This window comes from Cynocephalus volans, chromosome 5 (genome assembly GCF_027409185.1).
Source record: "Cynocephalus volans isolate mCynVol1 chromosome 5, mCynVol1.pri, whole genome shotgun sequence".
Lineage (NCBI taxonomy): Eukaryota > Metazoa > Chordata > Mammalia > Dermoptera > Cynocephalidae > Cynocephalus > Cynocephalus volans.
This window is the reverse complement of record NC_084464.1, coordinates 40,291,506-40,311,526: the sequence shown is the minus strand read 5'-3', so window position 1 is coordinate 40,311,526 and position 20,021 is coordinate 40,291,506. Positions and strand designations below refer to the sequence as shown.

The following is a 20,021-nucleotide window of genomic DNA, read 5'->3' as shown; positions in this document are numbered from 1 at the left end:
GAAGAATACACTGCACACTTCCACTGCCTCCTATAGTCAGATGGAAGAGCCATTACAACTGTCTACTAACCTATCACACGGGGCTTTGATTTAGAGAAATAATATGTGAAACCACTTTCTCTACTGAAAGAGCTTATCAAATGTTACTTTATAATGTTGATTATAATCATCATTATTGTTATGATTTCTATTGAGTATGTGCCCCATCTCTCCCTCATAAAAGTATATTTTTTTCTAGGGTCTCCAGAATTTTGCCAACTCAGAATCTTTTTAAATCACCCTTATCTTCCTTAACTTTACCAGGTCCCTCCTATCAAAAGTCAATGAATCACATGAATGAAAATTTTCCAGAGGATTTCATTCTCACGGGCTTTACCAAATATCCTTGGTTGGATCCTCCTCTCTTCTTTGTCCTCTTGGCCTCCTACATGTCCACATTGTTGGGAAACATTGCTATTATTCTGGTCTCTCAGCTAGATTCCCACCTTCAAAGTCCTATGTATTTCTTTCTCACCAGTCTTTCTTTTTTGGATGTCTGTTTCACTACCACAACTGTACCTCAAATGCTGTTCAACTTAGGGGGACCCAACAAAAACATCACTTATATAGGCTGTATGTCTCAGGCTTATGTATTTCACTGGCTAGGTTGTACCGAATGTGTCCTGCTTGGCATCATGGCCTTAGACCGCTATGTGGCTGTGTGTAAGCCTCTGAGGTACTCTGTAATCATGGACCATAAGCTCTGCCTGCAGCTGTCCAGCACTGCCTGGCTCGTTGGTCTGGCCAATTCACTGCTGCAGTCCACACTCACAGTCCAGCTGCCCCTGTGTGGGAACCAGGTACTGGACCACTTCTTTTGTGAGCTGCCTGGTCTTATTAAGATGGCTTGCGTGGACACTACAATCAACGAGATTACTTTAGCAGTGGTGGCCACTCTCCTGATAATGGGTCCCCTCTCTATGATTCTTGTCTCTTATAGTTACATTGCCCGAGCTGTATTTCGAATCCCTTCTGCTGATGGGAGACTTAAGGCCTTCAACACTTGCTCATCGCACTTGCTGGTGGTGTCTTTATTTTATGGGCCTGGCATCTACATCTATATGCAGCCCACAGGGGATGGCCCTCAAGACCTCACCAAAATCTTGACCCTGTTTTACTGTGTTATTACTCCTATGGCTAACCCATTTATCTACACCCTGAGGAACAAAGAAGTTAAAGAAGCTTTGAGAAAAGTTGTGAGGAAGACCATTTCATCTAAGAGAATATGAGAAAATGATGCTTTATTCTAAATGGAAAAGCCCCCAAATAACCTGAAATATATCCTCGTTTTAAAATACGTTCCATCAAAACCATGCTCAAAAGTCAAGAAAACTTGATTTATGAAGATAAAAGTACCTTCATAACAAAACACCTAAAAGTTTGAAATGCTTTTGAAATTTTAATACAGTATCAGTGAAAAATGCTAAAGGAAAATGAAGTTCTGGAACAAACAAATTTGAAAGGAATTACCTTGAAAAGTGTCTTACTATGTTAGAACTTTAAAAACATGAAAAATAATTATCAAAACTGTATAAATTTTCTTTCAAATATACAATTGTTTTTACGAGTTCTTACATTTAATTATTTTACAAACATCAATTTAGAAATATTTTAACAATAGGAAAAGGAAGCACTATTTTTAAAAAATGCTGATCCCATACAGTGTTGGTATGGTGAATAATTAATTTGGATCTATACTTTATACCACAAATTACAAAAGATTAAACTTGAAAAAAAAATTAAAAATTTAAATGCTTTTTATTAAAAATGAAATATCTTTTTTATTGCAGTTGTGGAAGAGAAACACATTTCTAACAGTTGAATAGATGGAAAATATAAGATCAAAACAGGATGAATAGAAATGATAAAGATGTACAAAAAATAAACATTAAAACTTAAGTTATTATTTTTAAAGAATAGCAAATATTACTTTTTATACAAAATATATAAAGACTTGACAGGAATGTATGCATAATATGTGCAATCACTAAATAAGCAACAGTAAATAAGTAAATATATAGACGCTTCGTGTATGGGGATACATAGGCAACATATTATATGACAAAACTCAGTTTACAGCAAGTTTTTTAAAAAGCAGACAAGATTGCAAACTGAGGTGGCTTCCTGGCTCCTTCTGCCATTCAAGCTGGGAAATGTGACAGACATATGAAAAACTGATGGATCTTAGAAACTAATATTTATTTATTTATTTTCAATAATGAAGACTAAATTTTAATGAAGTCAACTGTAACACTGAAAGGCACCATTTCATTTATCATCAACCTTTCAGAAACTAATATTTTAAAAATTGTGACAAATCCTTTGGAATACGGTTACTATTACTAGGAGCAAAACAGAACCCTAGAGAAAGAGGTTTGAGAGCCAAGGCTAGAAGATAAGCCGGGAAAACCTTTCTCTCTCTCCCATGTGTTGCAACAGGATCTCTAACCCATCATCATAACTGAGCAAAATACAGGGAAGTAGGGTGTATATATTTTAATACCAAAGATACACTGTCAAAATTACAAGATAACACATTAACATATTGTGTTGTTATTTTTAATGGCAAAATATCCAGATAATTACAATTTCTATCAGATGGAGACTGATTGAATAAACTTTGCTTACGAGCAAAATGGAGTACTGCGCAGCTGTAAAAGGATGAAGGTCTCTAAACACTTCTATAGAATGAACCCCAATATATAATACTAAGTGGAAACAAAAGCAAGGCACAGAGCAATGTATATAATACACTATCTTTTATAAAAATAGGGGGAATACATGCAAAACATATTTTCTTATATTTGAGGGGGAAGCTGAAAAGATAAAGCAAATCTAATGAAAATGTATACCTATAGGCACAGGAAGGGAACATGGGGAAGGGACAGGGATGGAAGTGAGACATCTCTAAATATATCTTATTACATAATTCACACTTTAGTATCTACATAACTGCTTTAGATATTTTAAAAACCAGCATTCAAATAAAACTTTTAAAGGGAACTTCCTAAAAAAATGAAAACAGACAGAATCAAAATTCGTCGTTATATTTCAAGTTGGTGACATAACCATACTGGTGGCATAACCATACAGAAAGAAAAAAGAAGTACTTCAGATGGTTATAGAACACAACACATTGTACATTCTTTTTTTCCCCAGCTTTATGGAGGTACAACTGACAAATAAAAATTGTATACATTTGATGTGTACGATGTGATGTTTTGATACATGTACATATTGTGAAATACTTACCAAAATCAAGCTAATTAGCATAACCATTACTTCACATAGTTACCTCTTTGTGTGTGTGTGGTGAGAACAGTTAAGAACTACTCTCTTAGGAAATATATCAACTACTCAGTACGTAATTTTAACTATAGTTATCATGCTGTACATTAGATACTCAGAACTTATTCATCCTACATAATTGAAACTTTGTACCCTTTAACCAACAACATCCCACTTCCCCAATCCCCCAGTCCCTGGCAACCACCACGAGTCCCTGGCAACCACCATGCTACTTTCAGCTTCAATAAGTTTGACTTTTTTATTTATTTATTTATTTATTTTGCAGGCCTGATGTAGCCTGTATTTTATTTTATTTTTATTTATTTATTTATTTATTTTTTATCTCATTCAGTTTCCTTAGAATTATCACTCGAAATTCCTTGTCAGTCATTTCAAGGGCTTCTTGTTCTATAGGATCTAGAGTTTGAGATTTATTAACTTTTGGTGGTGTACTTTCTTGATTTTTTGTATTTCTGGTATCTTTTTTTTGATGTTTATTCATTGTGGCAGGGGGTTTCACAGTCCACCGGTTTGAGACTATTGACTAACTAAGATGTTGCTGTGGTTGCCAATTTCGTATGGCTCCCTCCGTGACTGCTCAGTTGGCCTCTAGTGCCTTGTGTGTATGGTTGCCTCGGGTCTTGGGCCTCTCCGGGGAGCCACCTTTCTGGTCAGCTTGGACTCTGCTGGGCTGCTGGATCACGTACGACAGGGTGTGTGATCTCTGTTGAGCTTTCACTTCCCGTGCAGGACTTCTCCCTGTTCCGTGTGCTCTGGCCCAGGCTGTTGGATGGTGCAGTGGCGACCCCACAGGGTGTGTGGTTTCTGTCAAGTCTCCGCCTCCCTGGCCTCACGTCTCCCCACTCTGTGCACACTGGGCTGGGCTGGGACGTGTCTTCTGCAACCCCCATCTATCAGCTGGGCCTTCAAGACCCTGCTCGGCACCGCCTCGCCCAGGAAGTCTACCAGGTTTCTGGTAGGCACAGATGACCAGTGGCTCTGGGTGCCTTTGTAGCACTGTGTAGTTCTTTCTCGGGACTTGTTCACCTTTGTATCCCCCTGGTATGGACCGAGTCTAGCGCCCACCTGCAGCCAACTCTCCGGCAGGTTCAAGCAGACTTGGGAACTCTCCTACCACACTGTTCCCAACCAGAAATTGGTTAGGCGTTTTTCCGAACAGGTGGCCGCAGAGATGGTATCTGCCTCCCAGTAACAGGGAGTTTACCAGGGGCCAGAGTCCAGGGTGTGGTGGAGTGACAGTCGGCCCCGCCCGTACTTCCTTGCCCTCCCAACACTGGCCGGGGATGCCCCACGCCACCAGCCCCACCAGAGAACCATGGAGGGAGTGGGAGGGGGGGCCAGCCCGCAGGCCCCAGGAAGCCCCGCACCGGGGCAAGCAAGTGGGAAGGCTCAGTGAGGAACCGAGCCGAGCCGGGCTGGAGCTGCCAGTACCTGGGAAAATGGAGGCAGCCCTGGGGCGGTGAGTGAACTGGTGATGCAGGCGGAAGCCGGGTGGGCGTCAGCCCCCCAAGCAGGGCTGGGCCAGGGGTCACTCACAGGGCTGTGCCATGTCGGGCGCTCACTCTCTGCCTCTGGTTTGTCGCCTTCCCCATTCTTGGCCGCTGCCGCCTCGGGCTGTTCAGTCGGTCCCGTGGCGCTGCTCGGGCGTTCCCAGGAATCTTCTTTAATGCCAGCCTGAAACCTCGAATCCTGAATAGGGCAGCTGGCCACCTTCAGTGCGGCCCCGGCCTCCGGGATCCTGTCTGCATCCACAGCAGCCCTGGCGCCGTGTTCCCTGTTTAGAGACTCGCTTTTGCAGCTAAGAAACAATTCTTTTCCTGCTCCATACTTCAAAGCTGTTGCCTGTCAATGAGGCAGCCTCTCTTGCCAGGGGCAAAGTGGCGGTCAGCCCCCACGACTGGCCAGCAGCAGCGGTCCTCCCTTAAGAGATGGCAAGAGGAAGGTCCACAAGTTTCCTGGCTGCCTGAGGCCCAGTGGCTGACTTTTCCACCTCAGCTACTCCGTGCCTGCCGCCGCAGCCACCGCCATCTTGAAAAACCAAATTTGACTTTTTTAGATTCCACATTTAAGTGAGATCATACAGCATTTGTCTTTCTGTGACGGGCTTATTTCACTTGCATAATGTCCTCCAGGTTTATCTATATTGTCACAAATGGCAGGATTTACTTCTTTAAAAGGCTGAGTAATATTCCATTGTATGTGTATTTATATGTAATATATATGAGTATATTATATATACATGTGTACTTTCAAAAGTCCATGAAAAGATTTGTATTATCTTTTAATTCTATATTTCTACGAACTTTTTTGAAGTGCCCTCATATATATACGGTAATAACATGTTCTTTATCCATTCATCCATTGACTGACACTTACGTTGATTCCATGTTTTGGCTATTGTGAATAATGCTGCAATGAACATGGAATGCAGATATCTCTTCAGGATACTAATTTTATTTCCTATGGATATATATCCAGAAGTGGGATTGCTGGATCATATGGTAGTTATTTTTAATTTTTTAAGGAAGCTCCACACTATTTTCTGTAATAGCTGTACCAATTTATATTCCCACCAACAGTGAACAAGGGTTTCCTTTTCTCCACATCCTCACCAGCACCTGTTATCTTCTGTCTTTTTGATAGCCGTTCTAACAGGTGTGAGGAGATACCCCTTTGTACTTTTGATTTGTATTTCCCTAATGATTAGTGATGTTGAGCACCTTTTCATATATCTGTTGGCCATTTGTATGTCTTCCTTTGAGAAATGTCTGTTCAGGTCCTTTCCCAATTTTTGAATAAGTTTATTTGTTTCCTTGCTATTGAATTGTGTGAGTTCCTTACATATGTTTTTTAGTAACCTATTATCAGATGTGTGCTTTGCAAATATTTTCTCCCATTCTGTACATGGTCTCTTCATTCTGTTGATTGTTTCTTTGCTGTACAGAGCCTTTTAGTTTGATAAAATACCATTTGTCTATTTTTGGTTTTGTTGTCTGTGCTTTTTGAGTCATATCCAAAAAATTATTACCAAGACTGGTGTCATGAAACTTTTTCCCTATGTTTCCTTTGAGTGGTTTTACAGTTTTAGATCTTACATTTCAGTCTCTAATCCATTTTGAGTTGATTTTTGTCTATGGTGTGAGATAGGGATTCAACTTCATTCTTCTGCATGTGGATATCCAGTTTTCCCAGCATTATTTATTGAAAAGAATCTCCTTTCCCCATTGTGTGTTCTTGACACCCTTGTCAAAGATAAGTTGACCACAAATGTGGACTTATTTCTCAGCCCTTTATTCTGTTCTATTGGTCTATATGATTATTTTTATGCCAGTCTCATACTGTTTTGATTACTGTAGCCTCATAATATATTTTGAAATCAGGAAGTGTGATGCCTTCAGCTTCATTTTTCTTTCCCAAGATTGTTTTAGCTACTTGAGGGTCTTCTGTGGTTCCACATGGGTTTGGGGAGGATTTTTTTTCCTTCCATTTCTGTGAAAACTGCCATTGGAATTTTGATAGTACTTGCATTGAATCTGTAGATAACTTTTGATAGTATGAATATTTTAACAATATTAATTCTTCCAATACAGAACATGGGATATTTTTTCCACTGAGTTGTGTCTTCTTCAATTTCTTTCATCAATGTTTTTATACAGTCATGCATCACTTAATGATGGGTATACATTCTGAGAAATGAGTCCTTTGGTGATTTCATCATTGTGCAAGCATCATAGAGTGTACTTACACAAACCTAGATGGTATAATCTACTACATGCCTAGGTGCATGGTGTATGCTATAGCCATCATAATCTCCTGGGACCACCACTGTATGTGTAGTCCATTGGTCAAAACATTGTTATGTAGCACATGACTATAGTTTTCAGTGTACAGATCATTCACCTCCTTGGTTAAATTGATTTCCCAGTATTTTATTCTTTTTGATGCTATTGTAAATGAGATCATTTTATTAATTTCTTTTCTGGATAGTTTATTATTAGTGTATAGAAACACTGCTTATTTATATGCAGTTGCATCTTGTAACTTTAGTGAATTTGTTTATTAGTTCTAACAGCTTTTGGGGGGAGTGTTTAGGATTTCCTACATATAAGATCATGTCTCTGCAAACACACAATTTTACTTCCTCCTTTCCTATCTGGATGCCTTTTATTTCTTTTCCTTGCCTAATTACTCTGGCTTGGACTTCCAATACTACGTTGAATAGAAGTGGCAATAGTGAATGTCCTCTCCTTATTCCTGATCTTAGAGGGAAAAGTTTCAGTCTTCCACCACTGAGTATGATGTTAGCTGTGAGCTTGTCGTATATGGCCTGTTTTATGGTGAAGTACATTCCTTCTACACCTAATTTATTGAGAGATTTTAATCATGAAATGATGTTGAATGTTGTCAAATGCTTTTCCTGCATCTATTGAGATAACCGTGATTTTTATCCCTTATCAGCTAATGTGATTTATCACATTTATTGATTTGCATGTGTTCACTACCCTTGCATCCCAGGAATAAATCCCACTTCATCATGGTGTATGATCCTTTTAATGTGTTACTGAATTCAGTTTACTCATATTTTCTTGAGGATTTTCACATCTATGTTCACCAAGAATATTGTAATTTTCTTTTCTTTTAGGGTCCTTGTCTGGCTTTGATATCACAGTAACGCTGTCCTTGTAAAATGTGTTTGAAAATGTTCCTTGGTCTTTAACTTTTTGCAAGAATTTAAGAAAGATTGGCATTAATTTTTCTTTAAATGTTTGGTAAAATTCAACAGTGAAGCCATCAGGTCATGGGCTTTTCTTTGTTGGGAGGTTTATGATTACTGATTTAATCTTCTCATTATTGATCTGTTCAGATTTTCTGTCTGGTATGAGTCGTATTCACATAGCAAATATGATCTAAATAGTTGATGAGGAAAAGGCCTACTTTACATAAAAATCTTACCAATGCACATGGAGAAATGAAAAAATTTTAAAAATCATCATTTTTGCAAGCCCTAATGAAATACTATTTAAACCATTAAGAAAGAGATTGATATAAAAATTAACAGTGGAAGAATCCAGCTGTTGCTAGTTGACTGATCAAGCTTAGCACCACAAAAAAACTCTGACAACCAAACATTATGTTTCTTCTGATAGCATTCATTATGTTTCTCCTTTTAGCATGAATAAAGAAGCACATGGCACACTATCTATGAAGAATTCTTGATTTTTAAAAAAAGTTTCAATCTAATCGTCTTTATTTGGATCGTGTTTGAATAAACCAGCTTTAAAAAGGAATTTTTGAGAGAGTTGGGGAAATTCGTATATGGGGTAGGGATTAGATAACGTTAAGGAACTGCTTGTTTTGTTCATGCTAAGAGTATTGTGCTTGTGTAAGACCATATTTTTTTTAAATACATAAGCAGCAGCTTTCAGGGATGAAATGACATAATGCAAGGAATTGCTTTAAAATGAGAAAGAAAAGAAGGAGATAAAAGGACTGGCTGAAAGAGATTAGGAATCTTGACAATTCCTCAGTTTGAGGGATAGGTAAATGGGGGTTATTTTGTTACTCTCTCTTCGTTTGTGTATATTTAAGAACTTTCAGGATAAAATGTTTAAAAAACATAATATCTTCAAAGAGGTAATGGAGGATCTTGGAAACATGAAGCAGGTATAAGCAATTATAAAGATGAAACTATTGGAGATACTTGGGTTGAATAGAGTTGGTATGGTTGAAGGATCAACTAGTGAGCTAAAAGACCAGATCAATTATAAATAAAACAACTAAATTAATGTTAAGAGATGTGGAACAAAAATAATAAAGGTAATCAGCATCTTTGTAATGTGTCCAAAAAATAAAATAGTATTTTTTTTTAATTTGAAGAAATCAAAATATCAAGACTTCCCAGACATCAAGATTTATTTTAAAGCTATAGTAATTAAGACAATGTGTCAGCCATGGAGGTGTGCAGCTCAGATCTTCCTTTAAGAGATAACTTAACACAAAATATACAATTAGCTAATAGTCTCTAACTGTACTAGCCTTTGAGACCTGCCACAACATTCTACCTGAGGCCAAGCTCATGCCAGGAATCTCCAAACCAAAGAAAGGGACTGGCAATTTCTACCATACCTGGGACCTCTCTAATGGAAAATCTTTGTTTCCCATTGGCTGGTCATGAGCTTTCAGAGCTGGACTACATTCTGAACTTCTTTCTACCCAATTCTGCTTTCTTCTTCCCTACTATTTCACAGGTGTCTGAGCTGCATTATGGTCTCAAGCCTTCCTATGCCTACTCCTGTTTCTGCTCCTTTTTGTTTTTTCTAGGTATTACCCTCAATAAATCTTTGACACTTCTAACTTTATCCTAGCATCTGATTCCTGGAGGACCTGAACTAACCCAGTTGTTATAGGAATGATCTGAGAAAACAGGTATTAAGATAGAATTTGGGGGACTGGATCACTCAAGAGGACCCAATCCAAAATGGTATAGTTCCTGGCAGAAGGCGGATGCCCAACTGACAAAAATTCTACTGGCTGTGGAAAAATGTTCTAGTGTAGGGGAGCACTGTTGCCTATGGGACGATTCAGGGAGTTGAAAGGCATGAGGGAAACAACGCATACAAGATAATGAAATTGGCTAGTAAACACTAAGTAGAACTATTGCTCTACAGTGGGATAATAAGATGAGGGCAGTTAACAAATAGTTAAGACTAAGCATGAGAGTCAGAGAGCCCCTTTTGTAGCTTACAAAGAGTTCGTTATCTCTTGCAATGGGAGAGTGGATACAGATGAAGAGCAAACTCACTGTATGGTAGCATCATAGACTTTCAAAGATAATTAAATCAACAGCCCAGGAAGGTGGTTCTGATGAGGTCAAGGCCCTGGTTGGAAAAATTAGGGGCCCTTAAACATAACATGGAGAAATTTGGATGGATGCCCCCTAGAATTATGGCCCTGAGACTTTACTGAATCCTCGAAGCCTGAGAAAGTGGTATACTCCTTCCTATTAAGAGGTGGCACATCTCCCACACAGAAAGATGCTGCAGGGGTCTTTCTCCAGCAAGGGTATAGGAAGCTTTTTCAGATATGGCTCCCATCTCTTTTCCTGGGTGATAATTAAGATTAAATCCCAGTATAACCCATCTGAGAACATGCTGTCTTGATAAAAGAGGAAAGAGTTAATGTCCCAAAGGAGCTTCAATAAATAGCTAGTATGCTGAAGAAGTCAAGAAAGAACCATGTGCTTGGATTTTGAGGGAGCGTGATCAGTGTATTCAGAACATAAAACTGGGTAAGCAAGAGTTCATTGACTTGGATGCTCTCTCTCTGCACACAAAACTAAACATCTCTGGCAAGGACTCCAGAGAATAGAGGAAAGACACAGTTAAGTTGGTTTTTATAAGCCTGAAGGAAGTCTGGTGAGCAAAGTTGAAATGCCTAAGTTGTTATGGTAGATGGTGGAGAAAAGGGTTAAAAAGTTCAGGGGAGGGGGGGGAAGAAGATATAACAACCACAATTATTTGAAGTTGATACAACAAACAAACAGAAAGGACATTGTTGGGGGGGCGGGGGGAGGGAGAAGGGAGGGAGGTTTTGGTGATGGGGAGCATTAATCAGCTACAATGTATATCGACAAAATAAAATTTAAAAAAAAATTTAAAAAAAAAAAAAGAACTAGATTCCACATGTAAAAAGTGAACTTTGATCCATACCTTGCACCTTATTTAAAACTTAACTCAAAATGGATCACAGATCTAAATGTAAACCTAAAATTATAAAGCTTCTAGAACATAGGAGAATATCTTCGTGATGTGAACTTAGGCAAAGATTTCTTAAGTAAAGCAACAAAAGCAACCCATAAAAGAAAAAAATCAATCATTTGGACTTTGTCAAAATTAAGAATTTCTGCTCTTCAAAATACACCATTAAGAGAATAAAAAGAGACTACGAGAAAATATTTGCAAACCCTATATCTTAAAAAGAACTTGTATCCAAAATATATAAAAAGCTCTCAAAACTCAGAAATAAGAAAACACACAATCCAATTAAAAATGAGCAAAAAATCTGAACAGATACTTCATCAAATAAGATATATATGGATAGGAAATAAGCTCCTGAAAAGATGCTCAGCCTCACTAGTCATTAGGGAGAGGCAAGTTAAACAAAAATGAGAGGTCAATACATACCTATTAGAATGTCTAAAATCAAAAAGACTGGCCATACCAAGAGTTGCCAAGGATGTGGGGGAACTGAACTGCTCACACATTTGTTGGTGGGAATGCAAAATACTATGACCACTTTGGAAAACTTTGATAGTTAAGCATATACCTACCATATGACCCAACCATTCTACTCCTAGGTATTTACTTATCCAAGAGAAATAAAAATGTATGTCCACACAAAGACTTGTACACAAATTTTCAAAGCAATATTACTTGTTAATAGCTAAAAAAACTGGAAACAACCAATATGTCCATCAGCAGGTGAATGTATTAATAAGCTGAGGTATAGTACAGCCATACAATGGAATATCACTCAGCAATAAAGAGGAACAAACTACTGACACACTAACAACAGGGATGAACCTCAAAATAATTATGCTGAGTGAAAGAAGCATAACTACATTCTGTGCAATTCCATTTATGTAAAATTCTAGAAAATTCTAGAAAATTAAAATTAATGTATAGTGACAGAAAGATCAGTAGTTGTCTGGAATGGTGCTCAGGGAGCTGGAGTATATGTCAATTATACCTCAATAAATCAGCTTTTAAAAAAAAAAAAAAAGTTCAGGGGAGTAAGCAAGATACATGGACATGTATGTAAGAAGATACACCATTAGCCAAGGCTGAGAGTACTGAGCTGTTGAGAGGGGCACCTACATCAACAAAAAGTTTATAGCTGGCTGTCTTCTGCAGACCAAGGCTGACGGTTGGAGAGGTACTGACATAGTTTGGCTCATTAATAGCAATGGAGATAATGAAGTATGGTGGCAGAGCTTAAGCATCAGAAACCAGGTGACTACAGTTATCAAAACAGCCAGTAAGGTTGGAAGAGCAGACAAGGGAACTTGACCAGCATGGCAATGTAGACATCCCTACAGGAAAAAGTAGACAGGTAGCCAATGAGATTCCTGCTTAATATACACCATCAATATAAGGCAAGAGACTGAAGGTGATCACTTCAATAAAACCAATATTCAGACCTAAAACACTTTGACTGTTGAGGTAGCTTACCTCCAAAAGGAAGGATCCTGAAACACCATGGCATCTACCTGAAACCATTTGTTATGGAAAAGGCACTGAACAACTAAGATGGAGATGACTTGACCAGTTGACATTAGCCAGTTTTTATCACCAGCTACCCTAGAACCTGCACAATGAACATGTGAATGGAGTGGCAAGAGTGCAAAGATAAAGACTACACAGGAATGCAACAGAAGGAACTCCCATTTACTAAGGCAAAAATAGCTATTGCTGCCTCTAAATGTCCAAAATGCCAGCAATAGATAACAATGCTGAACCCTCAACATGGCTCTATTCTTCAAGGAAACCAACCAGCCGCTTGGTGGTGGTTGATAATATTAGGCCTATTCTATCATAGACAAGCCAGGGGTTTAGTCTCACAGTAACAGACACCTAGTCCAGGTATGGGTTTAACTTTCTTGTTCACATAGCCTCAGTCAAGACCACTATCTAGGAGCATTTGGATTACACACATAGAATCTCACAGAACATAGTACCTGACCAGGAGACCCATTTCACAGCAAAGGAGGTGAGGAAGTGATGATGAAGGGATTCACTGGTCCTATTCCATACCACATCATCTAGAAGCACCTGGTCTGACAGAGAGTTGGAATGGCTTTCCAAAAGCACACCTGAAACACCAGCTCAGAAGTAATATGACATTCTCCAGGATGTAATGAGTGTACTGAATTGGAGCTTTTAAATGGTGCTATGCCTCCAACAGGTAAAATACATGGGTTTAGGAATCAAGAAGTAAAAGCAGGAATGGCCCCATTAATCATTACTCCCAATGAATAATGGAGGGATTTGTGCTTCCCACCTCCACTCTGAGCTTGGCAAAACTAGAGGTCCTAGTCTCAAAGACAGTGCACTCTTGCCAGAGGACATAGCAAGAGGCCCATTGAAGTACAAGCTACAACTGCCAGCTGGTGTCCAGGGATCAGGAGAAGAGAATAGGAGTCACCATAATGTGAGTGCTACTTGACCCTGATTAGTGGAAGGAGGTAGAGCTGTTGTTATATGGTGACATTAGGAAGAAATATGTATGAAAGGCAGATGATTCACTTAGGTGTCTCTTGATATACCCCTGTTCAGTTATAGTCATAGATGCACAACTAGACCAACAGAATAGAACAAAGACTCAAGAGTTTAAAAACACATATATGAAACTTTTTATTCATAAATAAATGGGCCTGCAGATAGAATAACAATGAACTATTCAACAACTAGCATAGGATGATTGAATGTCCATGCAGAAAAATATGAAGAAAACTCAATCATTGCCTCACATCATACCCTCCTCCCCCAAATTCAGTTCTAAATGTAAAATTTTGATGTAAAGAAATTAAAATCTTAAGTCATTCTAAAGAAAACATAGAATAATATTTTTATCTTTTATCTTTAGAAAAATATTTCTTAAGCAATATCCAAAAAGCACAATCTATGTAGAAACAGAGATAAATTTAACTAAATTAACCATAAAATGTGTGTATCAGAAGACACCATAATCAAAATGGAGAGATGGACCTTAGACTGGGAGGCAGGAGTGGATCCAGGTTTAACAGAAGCTGAGTTTTATATAATTTGGAGGGCCATTCTTAAAATTTGAATACAAAATTATGAATATATAATTCATAATTATACAGGCTTCAGAGCAACTCAGGCAAGTGAGGGACCCTAACTATCCAGGATTATAAAGAGCATTTATAGATCCATAATAAAAGACCAACAGCCTAAAAGAAAAGTGTACAATGATACGATGCCAGTAATTCAGAAATGAGGAAATCCAAATTAGAAGATTCTCACTAGTAACAGGAAAACGCAAATTTAAAAACAATAGTATATAAATTTATACTACTAATATTGGAACAAGTTTTAAAGTACAGTGATATCAAAAGCTGGAGATGATGTAGATCAGCAAGAACTCTCACATACTACTGAATAAAGTATAAATTGAGAGTAATTTGGCAATATCTATTGCACAAATTCCAAACTAGTGCATTGTGGCACGTGGTTACACTATGAATGTATGACGGGTATGCTCTTGAGATATTGATCTCCTTTGAGTGGCCAAGCAGGAGCAAGGGAAATTAATAATTTTAGAACTGTTTTCTCCAGCCCCAAGGAGCCTCATATGCTTATCTCAGTTTGTTATATAATAATCATTTACTCATGTACCATGAGATGAGAAGGATTCAGAATAACTAAGTGTATCTGTTAGAATTCTTAGTTGCAAACATCAGGATATTCCCTATAGATGAAATAAGATAGGAATTTATTAAAGAATCTCAGATGACTTACAGAGCCTCCTGAAAGGCCAGAGAAACAGACCCTGGGACTATGCAGTCAGGAAAAACGCCCACATTTCACTCCCAGGCTTCTCATACAAGCTGTCCTACAACACTGGGAAATCATCACCATTTTCAGTATGGGCACTGATCACACTGTGGACGTTAATCACTTTTGTCTCTGAAAGTTCTTAACTTGGATAACCTCTGCCACCCTCATTTACATAATTCTTCACAGTATCCCCTTCCTCACAGTGTTCTCTTCTAAATTAAAGTTTTTCATGGATGTACCTGATTGGCAACACCTATATTACATGCCTGCACATTAACTGCAAGGGAAGTTGAGAAGTGAGTTTTTTCTAGCACTTACCTTGAAGAGGTAGGAGTTATAATGGGTAGAAGTAACAGCTACGAAGGATGTTCATAATATTTTGGGCAGCCACAAAAATGTCAAATACAACATTCAATACAATTGAAAAATGAACATACGCTATTACATACCAATTTAACTCTTGGGTAAATGCCATAAAGAGAAGATAAATACACTAAAGAAGCTCTCACACATGTGCACAAGGGAAGATGGGCAAGAATATTCACTGCAGTATCGTTAATAATAGTTAAAAACAGAAAACAACTTAATTTTCACCAGTAGGAGAATGGTAGATAAATTGGGGTATGTTCATAATTTGAAATAGTGTACAGGAGTAAAAACAAATGGTCTAGAGATAAATCTATTGACAAATGTCACATGTAAAATGTTAAGCAAAAAAGGTAGTAATTGGATATATAAGCACACATGCACTCATATATGAGGGGCCTTCAAAAAGTTTGTGGAAAAACAGAACGAAAAGATAATACAAATCTTTCCATGATTGAAGTGTCCTCATATATATATACTACTTGTAGACATTTTTGAGTTCTACATATGGTAGAAAGTGGGTTGGGGAGAAGAGAGTTTAAAAATCGACTATAGTAAATAATCTCCAGTAGCATGATCAAGATGAAAATATGGCATGACAAAAATGAAGACAAAACAAAGCAAGCAAATGGCTTTCTAGACTCCAATCTGTAACAAAACGTATCCCAAGGAAGAGAAAGATGGTCTCACAATTGCTTTGTGCTAAAGAGCAGCTTAATATGGTGACGAATTACATTTTTTTTCTTAAAGCTGCAAATTGTCATTTAGGGAATATTATTCCCATGAACGCTTCCTGTACAACCTATTAAAGAACAATCTTCACTCAACCAAACAATTGAGAGACATCATAGATTATATTAGATCACTGCTAATGATTTAAATAAACAAGGAATGTGGCAAAATGAAAGCATAAAATAAAAAACATCTTATGTAATAATGTGGAGAGAAATGTCCAGCTATGAACTCTTTCAAATACATGGACTGGAAGTCCACCTCAGGCTCTGACTTGAGGAAAGATTGTATCCTCAAAGGTGGCAGGCATTTCTTTTCTTTTTATTTATTTATTTATGTGTTGCCTGCACGGTACCTTGTGCCACTATGTAAAGAAGCCCAGGCTATCCTTCTGGGGAGAGGGGCCACATGAAGAAAGAGACCCTGGAATATGAAAAACCACATGGAAAGAGAAGACATGGAGCCAACAGTCAGCACCTTCGCTCCAGACATATGAAGAAGACCATCTCAGACCTTGTAGCCTAAATGAGGCACTTGCTGAATGCTGCTACGTGCATGAATCCAGTGGATGACACAAGGAGCAGAAGTGATCTGTTCTTGATGAGCCCTGCATGAATTCCTAACTCACAAAATTGTGAGCAATAAAGTGGATATTTTAAGCCACTGAGTTTTAGAGTGATTTCTTTCACAGCAATCGGTAACTGAAACACTCACATTGATAACTTCCATCTTCCACTTTTTTGAATGACCAGTCTTGTTAGAGATTAGTAGTTTGTTTCTGCTGTGGTCACAAAAGTAACTCTGAAATTTCAGTATTTTAAAATTTTTGAGATTTATTGTCTTGCCCAGAACATAGCCTATCTTGATAAATGTTCCATGAACCCTAGAAAATATATATTTTGCAGTTCTTTAACACTGCGTATATCAATGTCAATGAGGTTAAGGTGGCTGATAGTTATGTTCAGATATTCTATATCATTCTGATTTTCTGTATAGTGTTATCAGTTATTGAGATAGGAGTGTTAACAACTATGTGGAGTTGATTCTTTTAGTTTTGTCAGCTTTTCTTTCACATAGTTTGAATTTATGTTATTGGACATGTAAACATTTATGGTTCTTATGTCTTCCTGATGAACTGATCATTTTATCATTATGAAATGTCTATCTTGGATAATACTTATCATGAAGTCAGATTGATCTGATATTAATATAATTACTGCAGCCTTAGCTTACTCTTTTCATGGTATAATATCTTTATCTATCTTCCTACTTTTAACTTACCTGTATTTTTTATGTGCTTGCCTTGTAGAGAACAGATAATTGGGGCTGTTATTTTAAATCTGATCTGTTTAATTGATATGTTTAATCCATTTATATTAATTATAACAATTGATATTGTTGAATTTAGGTCTATCATTTTGTTATTTGTTTTTACTTTTGTCCCATTGGTTTTGTGTTTTTATGTTCTTCACTTCCTGCCCTTTCTGGGGCTAACTAATGTTTTAGTATTTCAGTTCCCCTGTTGGTTTTTAGCTGTATCTCTTTGCACTATTGTTTTAGCAGTGTTTCTAGGAATTATGGTATACATGCACAACTTATCACAGTGTACTTAGAGTTAAAATTGTGATTCTTCACATAAAATAGCCCTGCAATAATACAGTTTCACTTCTCCATGTCCTTTGTGCTTTGTTGTCATGTATATAACATTTACATACATTATTATTTTGCTTTAGTCATATGTATTTCAAAGAAATTAGGAGATAAAAATATATATTGCCTTTTAGATTTTTCTACATTTTACTATATCCAGTGCTTTTCATTTCTTCCTTTTTGTGGTGGATTATCTTCAAAAATCACTTTCAAAAATTCTTCCCATTACTGTACATGCATATTGCCTCTCTCATTAAAAAATGGGGTTTATTTTTTCAAACCTGAATTTGGGCTGGTCTTTTCACTTGTTTTGATGAACAAAATATAGCAGAAGTGATGCCAGGCCAATTTTAGGCCAGCTTTATTCGTTCCAATTTTATCCTCTAGGAATCCAGAGGATTCCTAAAGTTTAGGCTACATTAATGAATTATGAAAAACATTTGAGAGAGGTAAGCCTATCCCAACCATTTCAGTCACTACAGCCAAGCTACCTGACATGTGAATGAAGCTATTTTGAAAGTTCCAGCCTTGGCCAAGCTCCCAGCTAAATGCAACACATGAGTGGCTCCAGCCAATAATGCCCAGGCCACAAGAACCACTCAGTTAAGTTTAGCCAATTTATAGAATAGGAAGAAATAATAAATTATAAGTATTTTAAACAACTACAGTTGCTACATAGTAAAGATAACTAAAATAGATCTCAGTTTCCATCTGGTGTGTCTTTCATCTTGAAAGATTAATTTCATCCTGTATTAATTTCTTTGCTTATAGTAAAGGTCTGTTGGTGTTGAATTTTCTCTGTTCTTATTTATCTGAAAATGTCAATTTTGCCTTCAATTTTGCAGGATTTTTTTCAGGATAAAAAATGCTTGACTGGCAGTGTTTGTCTTCCTATGGTTCTGTCTGAAGGGACAAAGGTTTGCATGCAGTCAGGTTGTTTTATTATCCATTTAAATGTAATTCTTCATTTCTTTGTCAAAAATAGCAAATGTGTTTAGTACAATTATAAGAATTAATAAAAGCATAACTATTGTAGTGCTTAATGATGACTTATAGCTTATACTTCTTTCTTTTTTATATATAGTTTATACTTTCTAAAGACTTCAGATTCATCTGAAATGGCAATTAAATTCTCAGATATCCCAACAAAAATGTCAACCTCTGACTGCAAACAAACAAAAAATTTAAGTCTTTTAGATAGCCACCACCATCATTCTTTCTCTCTTCTGCAGAAGTTCCAAGAGAGGCTGACAAAAAATATTTTAAACCCTAAAACGCCATTTTTAGTTTTGCTTTTCTTTAAAGTAAATATATACATAATAATGTACAAATATGTACAAATGTACGGTTTCATCCGGTGTTAATTTTCAATCCCTACTTTGTAGAGCTGTGCTGTTTTTAAATGGGCATAGTCTGAACCTTGATGTGCTGTAAGTGTAAAATACACATCAGATTTCAAAAACTTTATATGAAATTAAGAATGTAAAATATTTCACTAATTTTATATTAATTACAAGTTGAAATAATATTTTATATATATGTTAGATTAAATATGTTAGATTAAATATATGTTAGATTAAATACAATGCATTATTAAAATTAATTATTTTACATCCCAAGTGGATTTAGATAGAAATGAGCTTTCATACTAATTGCAGAGAACTCATTTTTTCTATATGAAATTGCTCAGTGTCCATGTTTGAGTACAGTCTTCATAATGGTATATATGTTTCTGTTTCTAATTTTATACTGCTTGTATCAATTAAAATGCTGGAGATTCAGGAGGTTTGATTTGTCTTGGTGTATGACCTGTCACAGGTAGGCTGTGATTGTATGTTATCCTCAAGAACAAATTTTTTCCTTCTCAACTCTTAGTGTGTCCTCCAGGAGGCGCTTTGGATCTTCCAAACAGTCTGGGAGGCTATTACCCGCTGTGCTGTCTCAGTGAGAAGAAACCAATTTCCAGCATAGGTACTATCTAAAAATGTGTCCTTTGTGAATAAGTCATTGATTTACCGAGATTCTTGTTGGCACCGTCAACCATCTCTGTTGGCTGTAACAGCCTGGGATTTTGCTGTTTAATTATTCAAAGAACATAAATGGGCAGTCTTTTTTATATATTATTTCATTTGCTTCTTAAGAGAAACACTGTGAAATTTTAACCTTAGCCCCAATTCTATAAATGAGGAATCTAAGACTCAGAAAAGTTAATGGGTCTACGGCCGTACCACCCTGAACGCACCTAATCCTGTAAGAAAAGTTAGTAGATTGCCTATAGTCATACTTTTCAATACTTTTGACTACATTCTCTGCCTTGACTGTTGTCCTGTTAAGGAAGTAATTCAT

The 20,021-nt window shown here is 37.1% G+C and overlaps 1 protein-coding gene across 1 annotated transcript; it reads left to right on the top strand.

Annotated features, from left to right (window-relative positions):
* The first annotated feature begins 323 nt into the window (after positions 1-323).
* LOC134377913 (olfactory receptor 2B11-like) lies at positions 324-1,268 on the top strand. The gene has a single exon (XM_063096724.1). The coding sequence runs from the start codon at positions 324-326 to the stop codon at positions 1,266-1,268; it is 945 nt and encodes a 314-aa protein (XP_062952794.1).
* The last annotated feature ends 18,753 nt before the right edge of the window (positions 1,269-20,021 follow it).